Source organism: Homarus americanus, unplaced genomic scaffold, assembly GCF_018991925.1.
Source record: "Homarus americanus isolate GMGI-L3 unplaced genomic scaffold, GMGI_Hamer_2.0 scaffold36188, whole genome shotgun sequence".
NCBI classification, from domain to species: domain Eukaryota; kingdom Metazoa; phylum Arthropoda; class Malacostraca; order Decapoda; family Nephropidae; genus Homarus; species Homarus americanus.
Window position 1 is genome coordinate 5,473,816 of NW_024718183.1, and position 17,476 is coordinate 5,491,291.

Sequence of the window (17,476 nt, forward strand, 5' to 3'; positions counted from 1 at the left end):
GAAATGATTTGTTGTGAGGGAACTTTGGGAATAAGATAAAATAGTTTATAAGAGAATGCAAGATGTAAAGTTGAAATGTAGAGAGAAGAAATCACAAATAAGGAATAAATTTTGTATCATAAATAATAGATATTATAAAACATGTTTTAGTAGGCCACATTATGCATGAATAGGGAAACATTTAAGCCATTTGATTAAAGTAAACGAGTCAGTTAGATTATTTGGTGTTTTATGTTTTATTTCAGATCCTGATATTGGAACCAACAAGAATGTACCAACCAAGTTATTACTTGCCAAGTTATGTGACTGTAAATCTTGGGGCTGAGGAAAAGAGTATTCAACTTTGGAACTTGTGTATAGACCAGATGAAAGGAAATTGTAGACAAGTTCATGACTGGCTCTTCAATGCTTCCAGTATTAAAACTATCACGTGAGCTTATGTTTTATGTTTCTCCCTACCTTTCTCTCTTGACCTTCAGATATTTTAACCTGTAATTATTCCTTACAGGTGGTAGGAAAGTTGATTTTCAATGTGACCATTACTATGGCAATGTGTGTTGTGTACTGTATAGTATAACTAAGGAAAGTTGCCCTCTGTTTCTTGTCATTAGTTACTGTTTTTTGGTGACCTAATTGTTGTACGTATACAAAAGATATTCTTAAGGATGGTATTTATTTAAAGTTATTAATCCTTACAGTAAATATGGTGTTGATGGTGAACAACAAATTACAAAAAAAGTCTTGTGATATTTGCAGGGCGAGAAGGCTTTAGTATGTAGATTATACTTCATCATCATCATCAATGTTTTATGGCCATTATTAATGTTTGCGTGGGTTATCCACAATTACCTGATGGCGGCTCTCCATGCTACACATTCTATTGCAGTCTCTCTTATCAAGTTCTTCACTTCTTACAACCTCTTCTCATATAATTCTTGGCCTTCTCCTGTGGCTCTCCTTCCCCTCCTCATTTAGACTCGTGCACCTCTGGACCCAGTTGGTCTCATCCATTGTCTCCACTTGCCCAAACCATTTGAGTCTGCCTCTGCACAAAACTTCACCATTATTCTCAAATATCCAGAGGCCCACCTGGGTTTAAAGTCTCCTGTCCTGCTTTTCAGTGTTACATTACACATACACCTCACCATTTAGCTTACTCACGACTGCCTATGTCATCCTCTTTAACTGCTCATGTTTTACTGCTATATAACCTCACACTTCTCACACCAGCTGCATATATTCTTCCTTTCATAAAGAAGGAAGGCCCTCTTGCTGTCAGTATAGGCAGTAGCTCCCTACACTTCCTCCAGCCACCTCTTACTCTTGAAACTGAGAAGGCTTCAGCACCCAACTGGCCCTGATCATGTAACCCAGGTAACAGAACTCATGGGTACACTCCATGGATATAAACCCAATGTTGAGTTTCTCCAGCCTTGCTATGGACATAGTGTTACCTACAGCTACACAACACCTAAAATCAGCAACATTCTGCAGTGTGCTATCTGCTCCACTGCATCGCTTGTGTATCCACCTTCCACATTTGTTTCATATTATTGAGTTGCTGCCAATGCCTTTCTTACAGACAGTACATGGATATTTTTTACTTTCCATCATGGGTCCCTCACCCACATCACTAACCAATGCTTTTGTTTTTGCCACATTCACTCTAAAGCCCTTTGACTCTATTGCATTCTTCCATTTCATAAATTTCTACCCTTCCTCTTCAATACTTTCTGCTATCAGCACTAAGTCATCAGCATACTGTGCAATAACTCCCTGGGTAGACCAGTCTTGAAGTCCTATGATATTGCCCCTAGCACCATGGTAAACAGAAGGGGCTCAAGAAAGACCCTTTTGAATATCTTGGCATAGTGGTTGGAACTTACTTTAATAATTCAGGTTAAGCTGGACAAGTAGATGCTTAAGCAACAAATTTCTTTGGTCCAATAGGACATTGGTGTTATTGGACCAAAGTGATAAGAGAGTGCTGTTACCTGCCTAGACAAGGGAGGCTTTGCCTGGGAGTGTCTTGGTCAGTTAATCTCGTATTTAAGTCACTTATCATTGTCACTCGGTCACCATGTAGGTTTTTAAGTTCATTCTATGTTTTCTTTACACTTTACTCCTATTAGTGTTTCTGTCTCATCATTTCATCCCTCTTTTAAAATTTATTTTTCCCATGGTCTACTTCTTGCTTATGGGATTGGAGAAAATATGTTAGAAAAATTAGGAGATGGATACATAGTTAGTTTTTACTCAATAAATTTCTTAAATTTTCAGACTTTATAAGCGAGATGAGCGAGCCGTTTTCCTATATGTTCAAGAAAACTCGGATGACTTCCAAATGTTTTTCCCTTCTGAGCAATGCCGCCTCATCTTTTTTCGTCTGGTGCAAGAGCTTACAGTCAACCAAAAAGGCACAGTCATGGACCTAGAAGCTGAGATATCTTCAGGCCCTATCCAGGTATTAATGAATAGCTATACCAACTTTTTTCCATTGCCATTTGCAGGAATAGTAAAAGTTTATTATTCACTTATCCTCAGTTTAGAGCACTTGAGATTACAGTAGTGCAATTCTGTTTTAATACTACACCTTTTATTTACCGTAGCTATAGGTATTTTCCTCTTTTAAAGCTAAAGTAAATTTTATTTTAGTGCAGTTTACCATGGTTTAGAAATAGAAAATTGGAGTCCTCAGTGGAAGTGCACATGTGTCATAAGCTTTAAATAATATAGCGTCAAGAATGGGGGGAAGGCTCAACTAAGATCGGGAGAGACCTAGGCGTGCCTGCTTCAACCATCGCCACTATATTCAGGCATACTCAGGAGATCAAACATGCAGCAATTTCACATGGACAGAAGCAAGCAGGCTTACACTATATTGTGATGCTGTGATGGACAACATGGAGTATCTTCTCCAGCTGTGGATAGAAGACCAGACATCATGTGGCACCCCTCTGTCCACCCTCATCGTCAAGGAGAAGGCTTTGTTAGGAAGGACCTGGGACCCAACTAGCCAAGAGCCAACCACTTCAGTGATCACCTTACTTCTTTCTCTTTATTGTACAATGTTTTTCAGTAAACTCTTCAGTAACCCAGTTTGTTGCCCTTGTATAGCACTTTTTGGGTGACTAAAGATTGAGAGATTGTAAAATTATTCTTGCAGTATGAGTATGAACTAGATGACAATGGGAAGCGCATGGTCCTGGGCAAGGGTACATATGGTGTTGTATATGCTGCCAGAGATCTCAACACTCAAATTAGAATTGCTGTAAAAGAAGTACCAGAAAAAAATATTGGGTGAGTAAAATTTTGTCATGAAGCAACTGTGATCATTAGTCCATAGTTGTGAATGCCAAATGAATGTAGATAAATGAAAATTTTTACATTTAGTATTTTTTTTTATCTGTGTGTTGTTCAAGCTTCATAGTGACTTATTTTTAGGGAAGTTCAACCACTGCATGAAGAGATAAAGCTTCACTCAGAGCTACGTCATCGAAACATCGTACAGTATTTGGGAACAGCATCAGAAGATGGCTTTTTCAAGATCTTCATGGAACAGGTTCCAGGAGGGTCCCTATCTGCTCTCCTGAGATCAAAATGGGGACCATTGAAGGAAAATGAAGCAACTATTGCATATTATACCAAGCAGATCCTGGAGGGATTGAAATATCTTCATGATCAGAAGATTGTGCATAGAGATATTAAAGGTTTGTTTTGTGTATATGTGTGTGTATGTGTGTACACTTATTTTCTACTAGTTTTGATTTTGAGAAGAGGAGGCTAGAGCTCAGGAGGGTGTTGTTGTTTACAGAAGCCTTACAATTTTATGCACTATTACAATCTTGGCTGACCTCTGAAGGATATGAGTTCACATAGAATTCCTCACTATAACTTAAAGGAAAAATAGGTTGCATAGCTAACTGGCCAATTAGGGGGAAATGTTCATTAATAAAACCTTAATGGTTACACATAATATTTAATACAAGACACTCTCTAAAGCTAGGGTGTAAGTAGGACTAAAAATTTTGTTAAAAAGGAGCCAAGTGAAGGTAAAGAGCAACCCCCCTCACACCTGGTAATGTTACAGTGGCAGATGGCCATGTGAAGGTGCATTAGCACCTGCCCCACACCTAGTGTAGTAAACTGTCATGTCATGTACACTTTAATCTTCCATCCAAATATTTAAAGGTCTTCTCACATTTTTTGACAATTCCACGTCTGCTAAAAGTTATTTTAGTAACAGATGAAGGTGTCACACTTTGAAAATATTCTTAATTTTTTTTCCTTTATCACAAATTGTTCTTACCTATCTGGCAGGTAGGCCAAACACTCTGGTGATATCAACAGCTCATTTGCCAGCATCAAAACCTTTAGATTAAAACTTTTCCTTGTTTTTGTTTTTTTTTACCGCCGACACACATATCATTTACTGTACTGGGCACCTTTCATTCATTTAACAAAGTTTTGGTAATGGTTTATCTCACTCTAATCAAATGAGCTTAAGTGAATGTGGCAGTATCTCGTAGACTGGTGCTGGAAGGGTAAGCGATGGTAGGAATACAGCGGTTAATTGGCATTCTAACGCTACCTAAATTATTCCACTAATGTTTCGTAATTTTGTTTTTGGAATTTATGAAAAAAGAAATCCATAATTTTTCAACAACATATAAGTGAAACAACGTACAGTATAGCAAGGTGTACCTGTACATTAGTTGTCAGAGACCAGCAATAGATTAGAAATAAGATATTGTTCTCATAAGTCTATTTTCTATTTGAGTGATTTGGGTGAACCAGATCTCCTGACTCTTCCTATAGGGGTGCCTGAGTGGGTTTGAGCTGAAGTTGCTGATTATGTTTTGTTCCTTTATGGTTATGCCAAGCATAACAGGATTAAGAAGGATGTGTGATTAGGCAGCAAGAACTATCTGTCTTGTCTTACATGTGAGAAGTGCCATACCAAGTTTCTTCTTTTGAGGAATCCAGTATGATTTGGAATCAGTAATGCTTCTAATTCTCTCCTTAAGGACAATAGTGGAAGCTTAATTAATCATCAAGTTAATTGCATCTAATCATAAGATTAGTTGCTCCCAGACACCTCTTGGCAACTGGATTCGGTAAAATGCTACTCCAACCACATACAGTGGGGTATGCTATAACGAATCTAATTGGTTCTAGAACCTTGTTCGTTATAGCATTCGTTCGTTATAGGATTAATCCGTTCCAGGCCCCCAAATACAACCACTTAACACTGAAAAATATAATATAAAATTGTAAAAATTGTAAAAAAGTGCATAAATATGCATCTAAACCCCTGAAATAACCAATATCATTAATACTTGTAATAAAAAAACAATAAATTAGTAAAAAAAAAAAAATTTTTTTTAAATAATGTTCGTTGTAGGAGTTTCGTTCGTTATAGCATTCTCAATTTTATAGGTAAAACCGTTCGTTATAGGAATATTCGTAGTAGGATCCGTTCGTTATAGCATACCCCACTGTACGTAGTTGGCACGGGCAATCCCCATTGGAGGTTCACGGGGCCACAAGCACGATGAACAGGCTTTGTGTGAAATATAACAAAGCCTAGGATTGCTTTTGGTGTCCTTGTGATGCAGTGGTAGCGATCCCTGTTCACAAGCAGAGGTCCAGGGTTCGATTCCCAACTAGTGAAGTGTTGTTTGTATATGGAAGTTCGTGTGCTATATGGACTTATGATATATATATATATATATATATATATATATATATATATATATATATATATATATATATATATATATATATATATATATATATATATATATATATATATATATATATATATATATATATATATATATATATATATATATATATATATATATATATATATAAACAGTGTTAGGACAGGCCAGGAATCCAATGCTCTGTTTGTTCATTTGAGGGATAACAAGCATTGCATTGACTGGGATAATGCCTCAATATTACCATGTAATTCAATTTATAGTAGGAACATCATAGAATCTAGTCTTATTAAACATACCGAAGCATTCAACATGAATTTGAGTAACGGCATGTACAAGCTGGACAATTTTGTAATTAAGAAGATTTGTGACCAGGTGAGAAGGCCGGGTCACCTGACCATCTGACCTGACCACCAACCGTTGTGTGCTATTTAAAGATTAGTAGGGTCATTACCTAATACCTGACCATTGTGGACCTGGTCTCACCCTCCTCTGTATATATACACCTTGATTTGTATTTCTCTAGTCTGTACTCACCCCTGAAGATGTGAATTACACGAAAGCGCTTGGGAACTTCGTGTTTTCTTCTTTCCTTGTGGTTATCAGCATATATATATATATATGTACAGAGGAGGGTGAGATCAAGTCCACAATGGTCAGGTATTAGGTAATAACCCTACTAATCTTCAAAAAGCACCGCAGCAGTCGGTAGTCAGGTCAGAGGGTAAGATGACCCAACCTTCTCACCTGGTTACAAATCTTCTTAATTACAAAATTATCCAGTTTGTACATACCATTACTCAAATTCATGTTGACTGATTCGGTATGTTTAATGAGACTAGATTCTATAATGTTCCTACTGTCAATTGAATTACAAGGTAATATTGAGGAAGCATTATCCCAGTCAATGCAATGCTTATTATCCCTCAAATGAACAAACAGAGCATTTTTTTTTCCAAGGTAATTTTATTTTTAATTTTTCAGAAACTAAGGAATGTTTTTGTTTTTGTTTTCAGGTGATAATGTTCTAGTCAATACTTATACTGGAGTGGTCAAGATCTCAGATTTTGGTACTTCCAAGCGGCTGGCAGGAGTTTGCTTAAGTACTGAGACCTTCACAGGAACACTGCAGTACATGGCACCTGAAGTCATCGATAAAGGAGCCAGAGGATATGGAGCTCCGGTTAGTTATATAATAAAATAAGGAACATAAGACTCCCTGCACCCTTCCCTCACATACAGGTACATGACTTTTTATCCAGATTTTATCTAGATTTTCTAAAACATTATTAGTTTGCATAGCCAATCATAGGCCTAAATCTCTGTGTAGCCTTATCAGTACAGTGAACCCTCGCTTTATGCGGTCAATTGAACCCACGGAGGCCTGCGTAAAGCGAGAAACGCGTAAAGTGAACAACATAACATGTGGGATTAATTGAAATAGAGACCGGGCCGACCCCCAAACTCCACTTTTTCCCGACACAATACCTATGTTCTAGTAAAAATAACATCTTAATTTTATGATGGTACGCACACACAATTCATATTTAAGAGAAATAGAGAAATACAGTCACCAAGTTAATGCCCATTCAAATAATGGACTCAACTCCCCCCCCCACTCTTCTCACACTCGCTGGCTCCTCCCTCTCTGAGAAATGTTTGGGGGAAAACACTAGATTTTAAGGTATAGTAATAAGTAATACCTCAAACTAAAGTTAGGATAATATAATTGACATTGCTGGATTCCTTGCAAGACCAGGAATATTTTGAATATACATGTCATATATTTTGCACAAAAGATAACATATTTGCTCTGAGTAAACAAAATTATTACATTAGATCTAATATTTGTATGTCTAATGCAAAATCTATGATGTTTATATTCAAAATGATCATCAAATTGTAAGAATTCCAGCAATGTAAATTATATTCTGGCCGGGTAATTTGTATGAATTTTATGAGCTAAATAAAAAAATTATACTTCGCCCGCGTATATGAGTAGATGCACCGCATAAAGTGGGAATGCCGGTTCTGGCAGGGTACCGCGTAAATGTAGAAACGCTTAAAAAAAAACGCGTAAAGCGGGATATTACTGTATATACACTGGACCTCCGCATTACAGGAATTCTGGTTATGGAAATTCGTCCTTATGGACAATTGTAAATCACTACCATTAAAATCAAGATACGAAATGTAAATTCTCCGTAATGGAATTATACATAAAATGTAATTTTTTTTAATCACTAAATTTGAAAAAATAAAGTAAGTTTACCCATATTTTATATTTATTTTAAGAAATTCAAATTACATTTGTTGCATCGATGATGTTAGTGGCAGGCTTTGTTTTGAGTCTGGGAGCAAGTCAGTTACAGTCTGCTTCCGCCTTTAGCTATTGTTCTTTCAAGATTTTTCCACACTGAAGTGTATTTCTCCTCAAGATGTCTGCAAAAAGGTCAGCAAGTTCAAGTGTAAATACTACACCTACACCTGGGTTTAAAGCTCAATGTTTTATGGAGGTTTGATCCTGGAAAGAACTTAGCTTCATTGCTAAAACTTATGTATCTTTATGTATTTACTATTATTTGTGTTTAGTAAAATTATAAAATGTCCAAACTATATTTAATGTGTGTAAAGAAATGTGTACAGTACCTCCATTTATAAGTGTTTTTATTACTTAGTGTTGACCAAAAATTTGTTCGTATGAACACATCTTCGCTTTTAACACGGGAGTACAGGTTGACAACCCTTTATCCGAAATTCCAAAAACCGAAAAGCTCTGAAAACCGAAAAAAAATTCCAAAAACTGAAATGCATCTGGTCCCAAGGATTTCGGATAAGGGATTGTCAACCTGTACTGTACAGTATATATGGGAAAAAAAAATTCTACTCGCTCATACGTTTAGAAATAATTCTTTTATCGTAATTACTTATATTAAACTGTTTGTAGATAATTTATTTACATTGCTAATGCAATCAATCCCACCGTTTTAACTCAAATAGCAAGCTTGCTATGACTTATTATGTACAATTATCTCTCGTGTGGTGCAGTCAAGTGTAGTGAGGTGAGTAACAGGCCAGACCCTGAGCATCTCACCGTAGAGTGTTTACCCTAACCCAAGAGTATTAAGGCTGTAGGCTGAAAATCCAAGAGACCCTTTGGACTAATTTTGTTATGCCTCCCTGCCAAAGCCAACTCTGTGAAAGGTCAGAAACCAATGTGTTGTGATGTCTCATCACTTGCACCTACCTAGACTGTCACCTGTGGCTGGCCCAAACTTAATCATGAAATGGGATATTTAAGATTTGTTGTAAATTTATGACCTTACATTCATTTTACCAGATTCATTGTACAGTATTTTCATTGTGGGTATTTCCAAAGGAATTTATAATCAAATATTATTTTCTCTAGGCTGACATTTGGTCCCTGGGTTGTACAATAGTTGAGATGGCAACAGGCAAACCTCCCTTCATTGAACTTGGCTCTCCTGAGGCAGCTATGTTTAAGGTAAGAGTTCTTATGTGTTTTTTATTGTTGATGCCATAGCATATATCTAATTGGGAACAGGTGTGGAATAAATTGTGCAATGTAGGCAAAGGAGACCAGAAGATGGTTGGAAAATATTAATATATATGAATCTACTATACAAGCAAAAATAATAAATATTATATTAGTATGTTGAGTTACTGGACACATGCACTTCCAGAATGTCTTGTGATGAAACAGAATTTTCTGGCACATATTTTCTGACTGCATTAATACTGGTATAGCAACACCTAATCAAATATGTAAATTTAATGATGCCATTATATCAGTGAGGATTGACAATTTACCTTGCAGTATTTTGGAATTTGTAGTTGTTAGTTTTGTGGGACACAGGTAATGAACAGATTTTTTTTTTCCAGAAATCACATTTGGGTAATCTTCAATTTATGTTAATTAGATTTGTGTTTGGTTTTGCTTATTAATGCCATTAACAGATTATGATGATATATATAGTATATATATATATATATATAATTTTTATTTATTTTTTTAATGTAAAAGCACTTTCACAAGGTAAAAATTTTATTGTTTTTGTGTGCTAAGCTGCACTGTAACCTCCACTGTGCTGTGAGTGTAACCCAAGTCAAATCAGTCACATGTGGTCTGTTGTCGAGTGATTGTCTGACCTTAGTAGGGAATATTTTTTGCTAAACTTTCTCAGAACCCTTAATAATGACCAACAAGCACTCTAGCACATACTACAGCCAAAAGAGTTCGTAAAATCATCAGTTTGGATAAGAAAATGGATGTGGTGAAGCTTTACAAAGGTGGGGTGCACTTGATAAACATTGGTTGCAGGCTTGGATTACCACCTTTGACTGTGAGGACAACCATTACCAACTCCAAAATAAAGTGTAGTGTTGAACTGTGACCTCTGCTAGTGCTGTTAGAATCGTGAAGGGCAAAGCCGTCATACACTACATATGGCTATTTTTGGTCAATATAATACAGTACAGTAATTTACCTATATAGCAACCACATACTTTATGTTGTGATGTTAGGTGAAGGTCTTATGTGTTTCGTGCTTCATCCATCTCTGAATGTGAAAGAAAACCTGGACATCTGTTATTATATTTCAGGTTGGTCTTTATAAAATGCATCCAGACATACCTGAAGAACTAAGTGAAAGGGCAAGAAGTTTCATCCTTCGATGTTTTGAGCCAGATCCCACAAAGAGAGCCATGGCTGCACAACTTTTAGAAGATCCATTTTTAACTGAGTAAGTGTTGCAAGCCATTAGTTTTTTTGAGACTCGTTAATATTTTTGAGTTACAGTATTATAATGCAGTGGGGTTCAAAATATAGTAGAGATTCAGAGATTCACTCCATAAGTGTGTGAATCTTCCATATTAGTGCTTTGTATCGTCTTTTTTTTTCTCACATCACTGTACACATCGCTCGTCAAATTATGAATTATTTTTATTTTTATTAATCTATGTAAATAAAATTTGAAATATTTAATGGTGTCAGCAAATTGCTTTCCTTATAAAAGTAATGCACAGGTATTTGTAAATTTTTTTGAATAGTCATTTGATATTTGTTTATATCAAGCAAACCACAGCCCACAACAATACCTGCTGACAATATGCATTGTGAAACTACCAGAATTTTTTGCACAAGAGCTGCTGAAGCCAGACACATTTTCTCTCCCCTGATTCGTCTTCTTTTACATGTATTTTTCAAATAAAGTCTGATAAGCCTTTTTTGGGACTACAGCTGACACCAACTTGACATGTGGGCATCTTTGTTGTTGTTTTCATTTGAATGATGGCGGAATGTGAATGGGGCGGTAAATTCTGGTGTGATTAGGCCTACGGTCTAAGAAATGAGAACAGTGAATGGGTGAAATTTTGCCCAGTATGAGAGCCCCTTTAATTACTGTAGTACCTTTCTGCAGTTACATCATGACACTATTCTTTACTTAAATGAATAATATCTGTGATATCCATACACTCATTCACATTCCTCACTGAAGTCTTTTCACTTTTCATCTCCGTCTTACAGTACCTTATCTTATGGATAAAAATCTTGGATATATGTTGTGATTATTTCTTATGGTAATCACCTTTCAGTGAAGTGTTTTATTTATTAGTTATGTAATATCCCTCCAGGCTGGGCAGAAAGAAAAAGGGAGTGCGACTAACCAACCAGCAGGAATTCTCACGGAGTATATCTGTTCCTGCAGACCGCAATGTAAGACTGCATGGTGAGAAAGGTCGACTTGCAAGCTCACCAGATGACAGGTTAGTCTTCATTGATAGCTCAGTTTACCAGTCTATGTTGATTTTGGGTTTTTGTTCCAAACATCTTATTTACTTTACATTTTGAAAAACTAAAAAATCCTTTAAACATTACTGGTGATTATATGTTTTTATATATGGTATATTTGCACTGTACGGCTATATATATCTGACTTGAATGGATAAACTAATTTTTACATGTGATCACAAGCTATATTGTATCTCTATTGTTTTGTTTTTTCCACTATACAGCAGGATGGATCTGTCAGAATCTCCATCACAGCATATTCATTTATTCACCCTTCTCATCCCCATACTCCCTCAGTGTCCTTTCATCCTCATTCTGAACTTCTTCCATGTTTTCCACATTACTTATGCCAGTACAGATTTAGTCATCATCTCCAAGTCAATTTTTTCAGTCCGTACTCTTATCAGATCTACTTTGTGGACTCTTATAAAAAAAAAAATTATTTTAATCACTTTCATGCTACCATTAATTCTTCTTTGGGCATATAGTTAATTGTACAGCTCCTACTAAACCTGGACTACTAAACCTGGTCACACCAAAAGACTTATACATTATGCTGGAGAAACATATTGAAACTGATTACAAAAAGAAAAAAGTATTGAAGTGGTATATGAATTCATGTTTAAAAAGTTGTAAATTGAGCATGCAAAGGTGAGGTTTTAAAGGTACAGTACAGTACTCTGAAAGTTGTCTGTAAGGAATATAATGTGCATGAAACAGTGCATGTTGAAACCCATCTGTGTTGATATGAAGGTATAAGCTTCTTAATTACAGTTAAGTAAGCTAGTGTGACCTCAGATACATTATCAACAAATTGTTCAGAAACTAACCCGATCATGAAAGTTTAACATGGTTGACACTGCTGCTGTCTTTGGCATTTAAAAAACAAAAAAACAATGTCTGTATCTCATAGGTTGTGACATTCTTAGCAGGGGAGACACGAAGTATATTAGCCAAGCATGACTAAAGAAAATTGTTAAATGGGCTTTTAAACATTTGGCTTATAATTTTAGAAATTAATTTATGGACATAAAATGTTGACATAGGTACTGTAATATAAGATTGTATGTTATGCTGCAGTAAAAAAGCTTTACTAACCTTTTAATTCTTTGAATATTGTCATTGAAAATCATGAACAAAAATAATTGAAATAAAAGTTGAAGGCTTTTGGTTGCCTGTAGTGTTTGAGTTAATAACTAGGCCAAAGTATTGCTTAAAATGTCGTGGCTAACAAATAAGATAAGAACTAGGCTAGATTTCTTTATTTCTTACATGGATATCAATGAGAAAATTACAAACAAAAGATGTTTCTTAAAACTGTTTACTTCCATCTATGCATGACTCAGTTTTTCAGAATAAGTAGCATATGATTCATAAGTTCTTACTCTGGATAATTTATTAACAAGAAGTCGAGTCTAATTTTTTTTCTTTAGTGTACCATATATGGGGGGGGGGGGTGAAAATTCCAGCCATAGATGGCCTTTGTAATTCCTGAATCATACCCCTTATTTTCCCATGACATGATGTATTTATGATACATACTGTAATTTTGATTTATCAAACCCATTTAGGGACACAACTGTGCATAAAACAATAATACACCTTTATGACTTGCAGACCACTTAAAAAAAATATTTGCTACTGGCAGTAGCTCTTGACAGTAACTCTTTGTCCCAGTCTTATTTAATAACAAACTGCAGGGAAATTTTGAGGATTAAACTTCAGAAACCCAAGTTTATTACTGGGGATGTAAGTCATACAAACTGGGCAGGTGTTTGTTTCAATGACCATATTGGTATGTATACTTTCAGAAGCACATCCAAATCATAACTGAGGTTCCACATTTGCTAACCACTGATTTTGACTGCGAGTAGCTGTTATGCTGCACAATGGTTTGAGCATAGCAAAGCCCCTTGGGAATAGCAGCTCTGCCATGGGATGTTTTGAAAGAGGGAAATTTCACAGGTCACTTCACTCTTCCCTTTAGTCATAGAATTGGATTGGGATTTCTCAATTTAATCTGTAATTTTTTTTTTCATTTTTTGGATACTGAAATCCCATATTATATCTAACTTAGTGATTGTCACGTCCTGCTTTAGATGTTGCCATGCCCCACTCAAGGCTTTTAGTATGTCACTGAGGAAGTGTTAAGTTCACTCTTCATGGCACGGCATGATGTTCTTATGGTGCTGTAATCCCCTTCTTAAGTTACTGTTATACCACACTTAAGACTTTACTGTATCCTTCCTTTGGTTATTATGACTGTAAGTAACTTATTACTAAGGACTCAGTTTATTATGCACAGTAAATTGATATTGTATAAATAATTGTAATTCATAATGGAAGCTGAGATTCCCTTTGTATACTGTGTAAACAAGTTGAGTATATGAGCAAATGTATGTGGTTATTTTTATCTTTTTCTTAATTCTTTCCTGATGCTTTCTACACATCGTGCATCATTCATTCAAATATTTTACCCTTTTATTTTCGGTTTCTATGCCCCTGATTCACCTCACAAAGTTGGGAGAGGGGTAAAGATGATACGTGGATAAAGTAGATAATTTTTGTATAGTTTACTTAGATTTTTATTAATTCATATCATCAAGGATAATATTTTTTGGTGGTCATCTGGGTTTTCTAGCAATCGCATAGAGCCAGGCAGCTGTCATAATACAAACTGCTGACTTAGGAATTTGGATGTACCTTCTGTTCCCCTTATATGTAAGCCAGGGTGATTGTTTAACTCATTTAGGTATACCAATCACTCTTCCCTCTCCATTACACAATTCCCTTATTTTAGATGAGTTGATACAATACTTGCTCACTGGGAACGAGGAGGTCTAAGTGTGTTGAGCCTGACCAGGACAGCATACTCCATGCTGAGGCTTACCTCTGCAGGTAGAATTCAGGACTTATATATCACTTGTATTGTTTAACTGCTAGTCATTTAGAGTGGAGTACCATTACAGCTCTCCTCTGACTGCTTTTACAAAAAGTTAAGTGCTAAAGCCCCTTTTACTAGAGACACATATGGGGTAGTCAGTAGTAAATGCCATAGTTCAAGCCATTATTAATTGAAGGACTGTTGTTTAATGTTCAGATATAGGTTACATAAGGATTGTTTTCAGGCCAGGTTAAGCTGGCATATCACTCACCTCTCATGCATGTACTTCAACCTACCAAGTAATGGGGCTGATCCAAAGACAGTTGGCTGATGGATGCAGGAGATGACATAAATATATACAACTGGGTCTCTTAGGCAAAAATATTATTTGGACTTCAACGGTAAATTAAATCAACCCAATACAATTTTCCTGGGAGAGTTAGCATGTTACATCTAATTTATAATTCAATCTTTTGTGAGCCATTAAGGGGATGTGCAGCTAATTTGCATTGTCATTAGGGGTAATCTATGAACTCTCCCTAGTCTAGCTAGCAATGTACAATACCCCACATAATTACATTATATAAAATGATGGGAAATCCACAGCCTTTTTGCACACCCAGAGTTATATAAACTGAACTTTTATATTGTAAAACGTATTCATTTTATGAGATGAGCATGTTACTCATAAACCTTTTTGAAACTACAGTACATGTACTGCATATGGCGGTCGAGTGGATACAGTGCTCACCCCCCTGTTCCAGGGGGCAGTGGTTCAATTCCCGTGCACTTCCCACATCTTTTTCTGTTTAATTACATGAATCAGTGGCAACATGCATAGCCATCTCAAGGCCACAGCTGCCTGGTGATGTGTATTATGTAGTGAAGATTATGTGAGTGTGTGTGGGACCCACTTTCACTTTCAGTGGATCACACTTACTATATGCTTTCAGTAAATTTAGAGTTCCAAATTTGCGCATTATCTCAGGAACAGAGCGTTTATTGTCGACCGTGGCTAGCACTTCAAGTTAACCTTCATGGAAAGGTGCTTTCTGCTCTTTGGGGTCTTAAAGAACGTATTTGCTTGGGAATTTTTCTCACAATGTGTGTTATTTATATGCCACTGAGTGCAGCGCGACTGTGTTGTTTTGATGTGGGCGGGACCATGCGGTGCACGTTGTGTCTCTCCAGAACAATAACAATGACCCGTAAGGTACGCAAGACATTTTTTTGAAATTTTAAATAAGTTTTTCCAAGATTTGCGTCGTTATTCAGATTTGTCGTTACTCAGGTGGTCTGGTACTCTTTTTCTTTATTTACTGTACAGTACTGTACATGATTTATGTGAGGGGGAGACTATTTCACTCATAGTGTCTCTATAGAAGAGAGGTTATCTCTCAAAAACAACAGGTTTTAAGAAACATTTTTAGTGATTATTGAGACCTTGAAAATTGGAGGATAATATTTCACATAGATTTGAGGATAAAACCTAGGAACTTTTCAGATAAAGAGATGGCGTAAAACAGGTAGTTAAATTTTCTGTGATAACTGTGGGCAAATCACTGGAGCATTTGTAGCATCGCTTCCTTCTCTTTGTCTCGTTGCCTTTTTAAGAGCCACATATCTTTAGTTGGCTTGGCTTATGGATTATTGAGCTGGTATTAAGATATGAGTGACATCCTGGTCCTGGAATCTAACTGGCGGAAATAAACTCGGGTGTGGAACATTGATATTGTACTAATTCAGTTCATTTAAGGCCTCCAAGCTCCCAAAGAGCAGCTGTTGCATCAATTCACCCAAAATATAGGGATGGTAGGTTGATTAACATACCCAAAGGTGTTAACAAATCACCCTGACTCGTATAAATGGGAAACTGAAAATAATTCCAAATTGTCCAGCCACCAACCTTTACTATGAGAGCTACATGACTCAAAACTTTGTTAGAGAACCGGATATCAGGGACAATTCTTAATTTTTACATTATTTGGTTTAATTGTGCCTTGACTTACAGTTATGCTACTCTTTAATTTTTTCCTTAAATTAAAATTTGCTCTTTGTGTTCACCACAAACTAACTTGTGAATAAGATTAGGTTCTTTGCCTCTTTATTTTTTCTTCTCAATACAATACTGGAATCTGCCTGAGGTTCGACTGTTTAGCTTTATTCTCTTATTCAAATTTTGCATCAAAACCTGACTGGCTCTTACCCAGACATTACCATCTGTATTTCCCCATGCTTTATCTTTCTTATACTGAAGCCAAAACCTGCCACTTAGGTGGCCTCATTTATCCTTGCCTTGACTCACTTGTTGAGTGGCAGCATGTTTGTGATAGGTGCCTCTCTGTGTTGTAGCCTAGAGTTGGGGTATGGTTATGGGTCGCGATGCAACACAGCTGGAAGCCCCAGTGTCTCCCCAGCCTCCCCCTCCTCATACCTCTCGTCTCTCTCATATTCCAGGTAAATAACACACCATTATAAAATAATATTAAATCCTAAAACTCCTTTGATGGTTTTGCTTGAAATAAAAAAAATCTATAATATTTTGCTTTTAGTTAAAATTGAAAATGACATTTTCTTCATTTCAATGCTGTACACATGAGTTTATTATTAAACATGGGATTTGTGTTTTTTTAAATTTAAAAGCTTAAAAATCTTAATATAATTTGAAATTAATGTATTATGAAAAAGAAAGTGAGATTTGTTAATGTTTCCAAATAACAGGGAATTGTTCCATGGCTCTGACTTTAGCTTTAAAACTGACTCTTATGAGAGCATGAAAACTATGGGTAAATGTCATTATTTACACTCAAGGTGAGTGACTTCTGTGGTTTTGGCACGAGTCACTTAATTCAGGCATGTCTTAGTGTTATGTTAAATAGCATATTTTCATAAAATTTTCCTTTTAAGATCTTGCTTTACTCCTCATAAAGTCTTAATACAGTACAGTATTTAATGCAATACCCAGCAAACTCTTAACAATGACAGGTTGCAGACGCAGTATTTGGTTTTACTGTAATCATCATTTTCTTTATTGTGTGGCTTTATGACTATAGC

General features: G+C 36.1%; 1 protein-coding gene across 3 annotated transcripts in view; it reads left to right on the forward strand.

Annotated features, from left to right (window-relative positions):
• Nucleotides 1-17,476, forward strand: part of LOC121859293 (mitogen-activated protein kinase kinase kinase 15-like) — a 53,937-nt gene that overhangs the window by 16,781 nt on the left and 19,680 nt on the right. For 2 of the 3 annotated variants that reach the window (XM_042356077.1, XM_042356079.1), the window contains exons 11-19: nucleotides 246-430; nucleotides 2,281-2,464; nucleotides 3,167-3,300; nucleotides 3,445-3,710; nucleotides 6,743-6,909; nucleotides 9,136-9,231; nucleotides 10,350-10,489; nucleotides 11,382-11,513; nucleotides 16,775-16,879. In XM_042356077.1, coding sequence (XP_042212011.1) covers nucleotides 246-430; nucleotides 2,281-2,464; nucleotides 3,167-3,300; nucleotides 3,445-3,710; nucleotides 6,743-6,909; nucleotides 9,136-9,231; nucleotides 10,350-10,489; nucleotides 11,382-11,513; nucleotides 16,775-16,879 — 1,409 coding nt within the window. The remainder of the gene's footprint in view (nucleotides 1-245; nucleotides 431-2,280; nucleotides 2,465-3,166; nucleotides 3,301-3,444; nucleotides 3,711-6,742; nucleotides 6,910-9,135; nucleotides 9,232-10,349; nucleotides 10,490-11,381; nucleotides 11,514-16,774; nucleotides 16,880-17,476) is intronic. The other variant, XM_042356078.1, reaches the window with a different exon arrangement.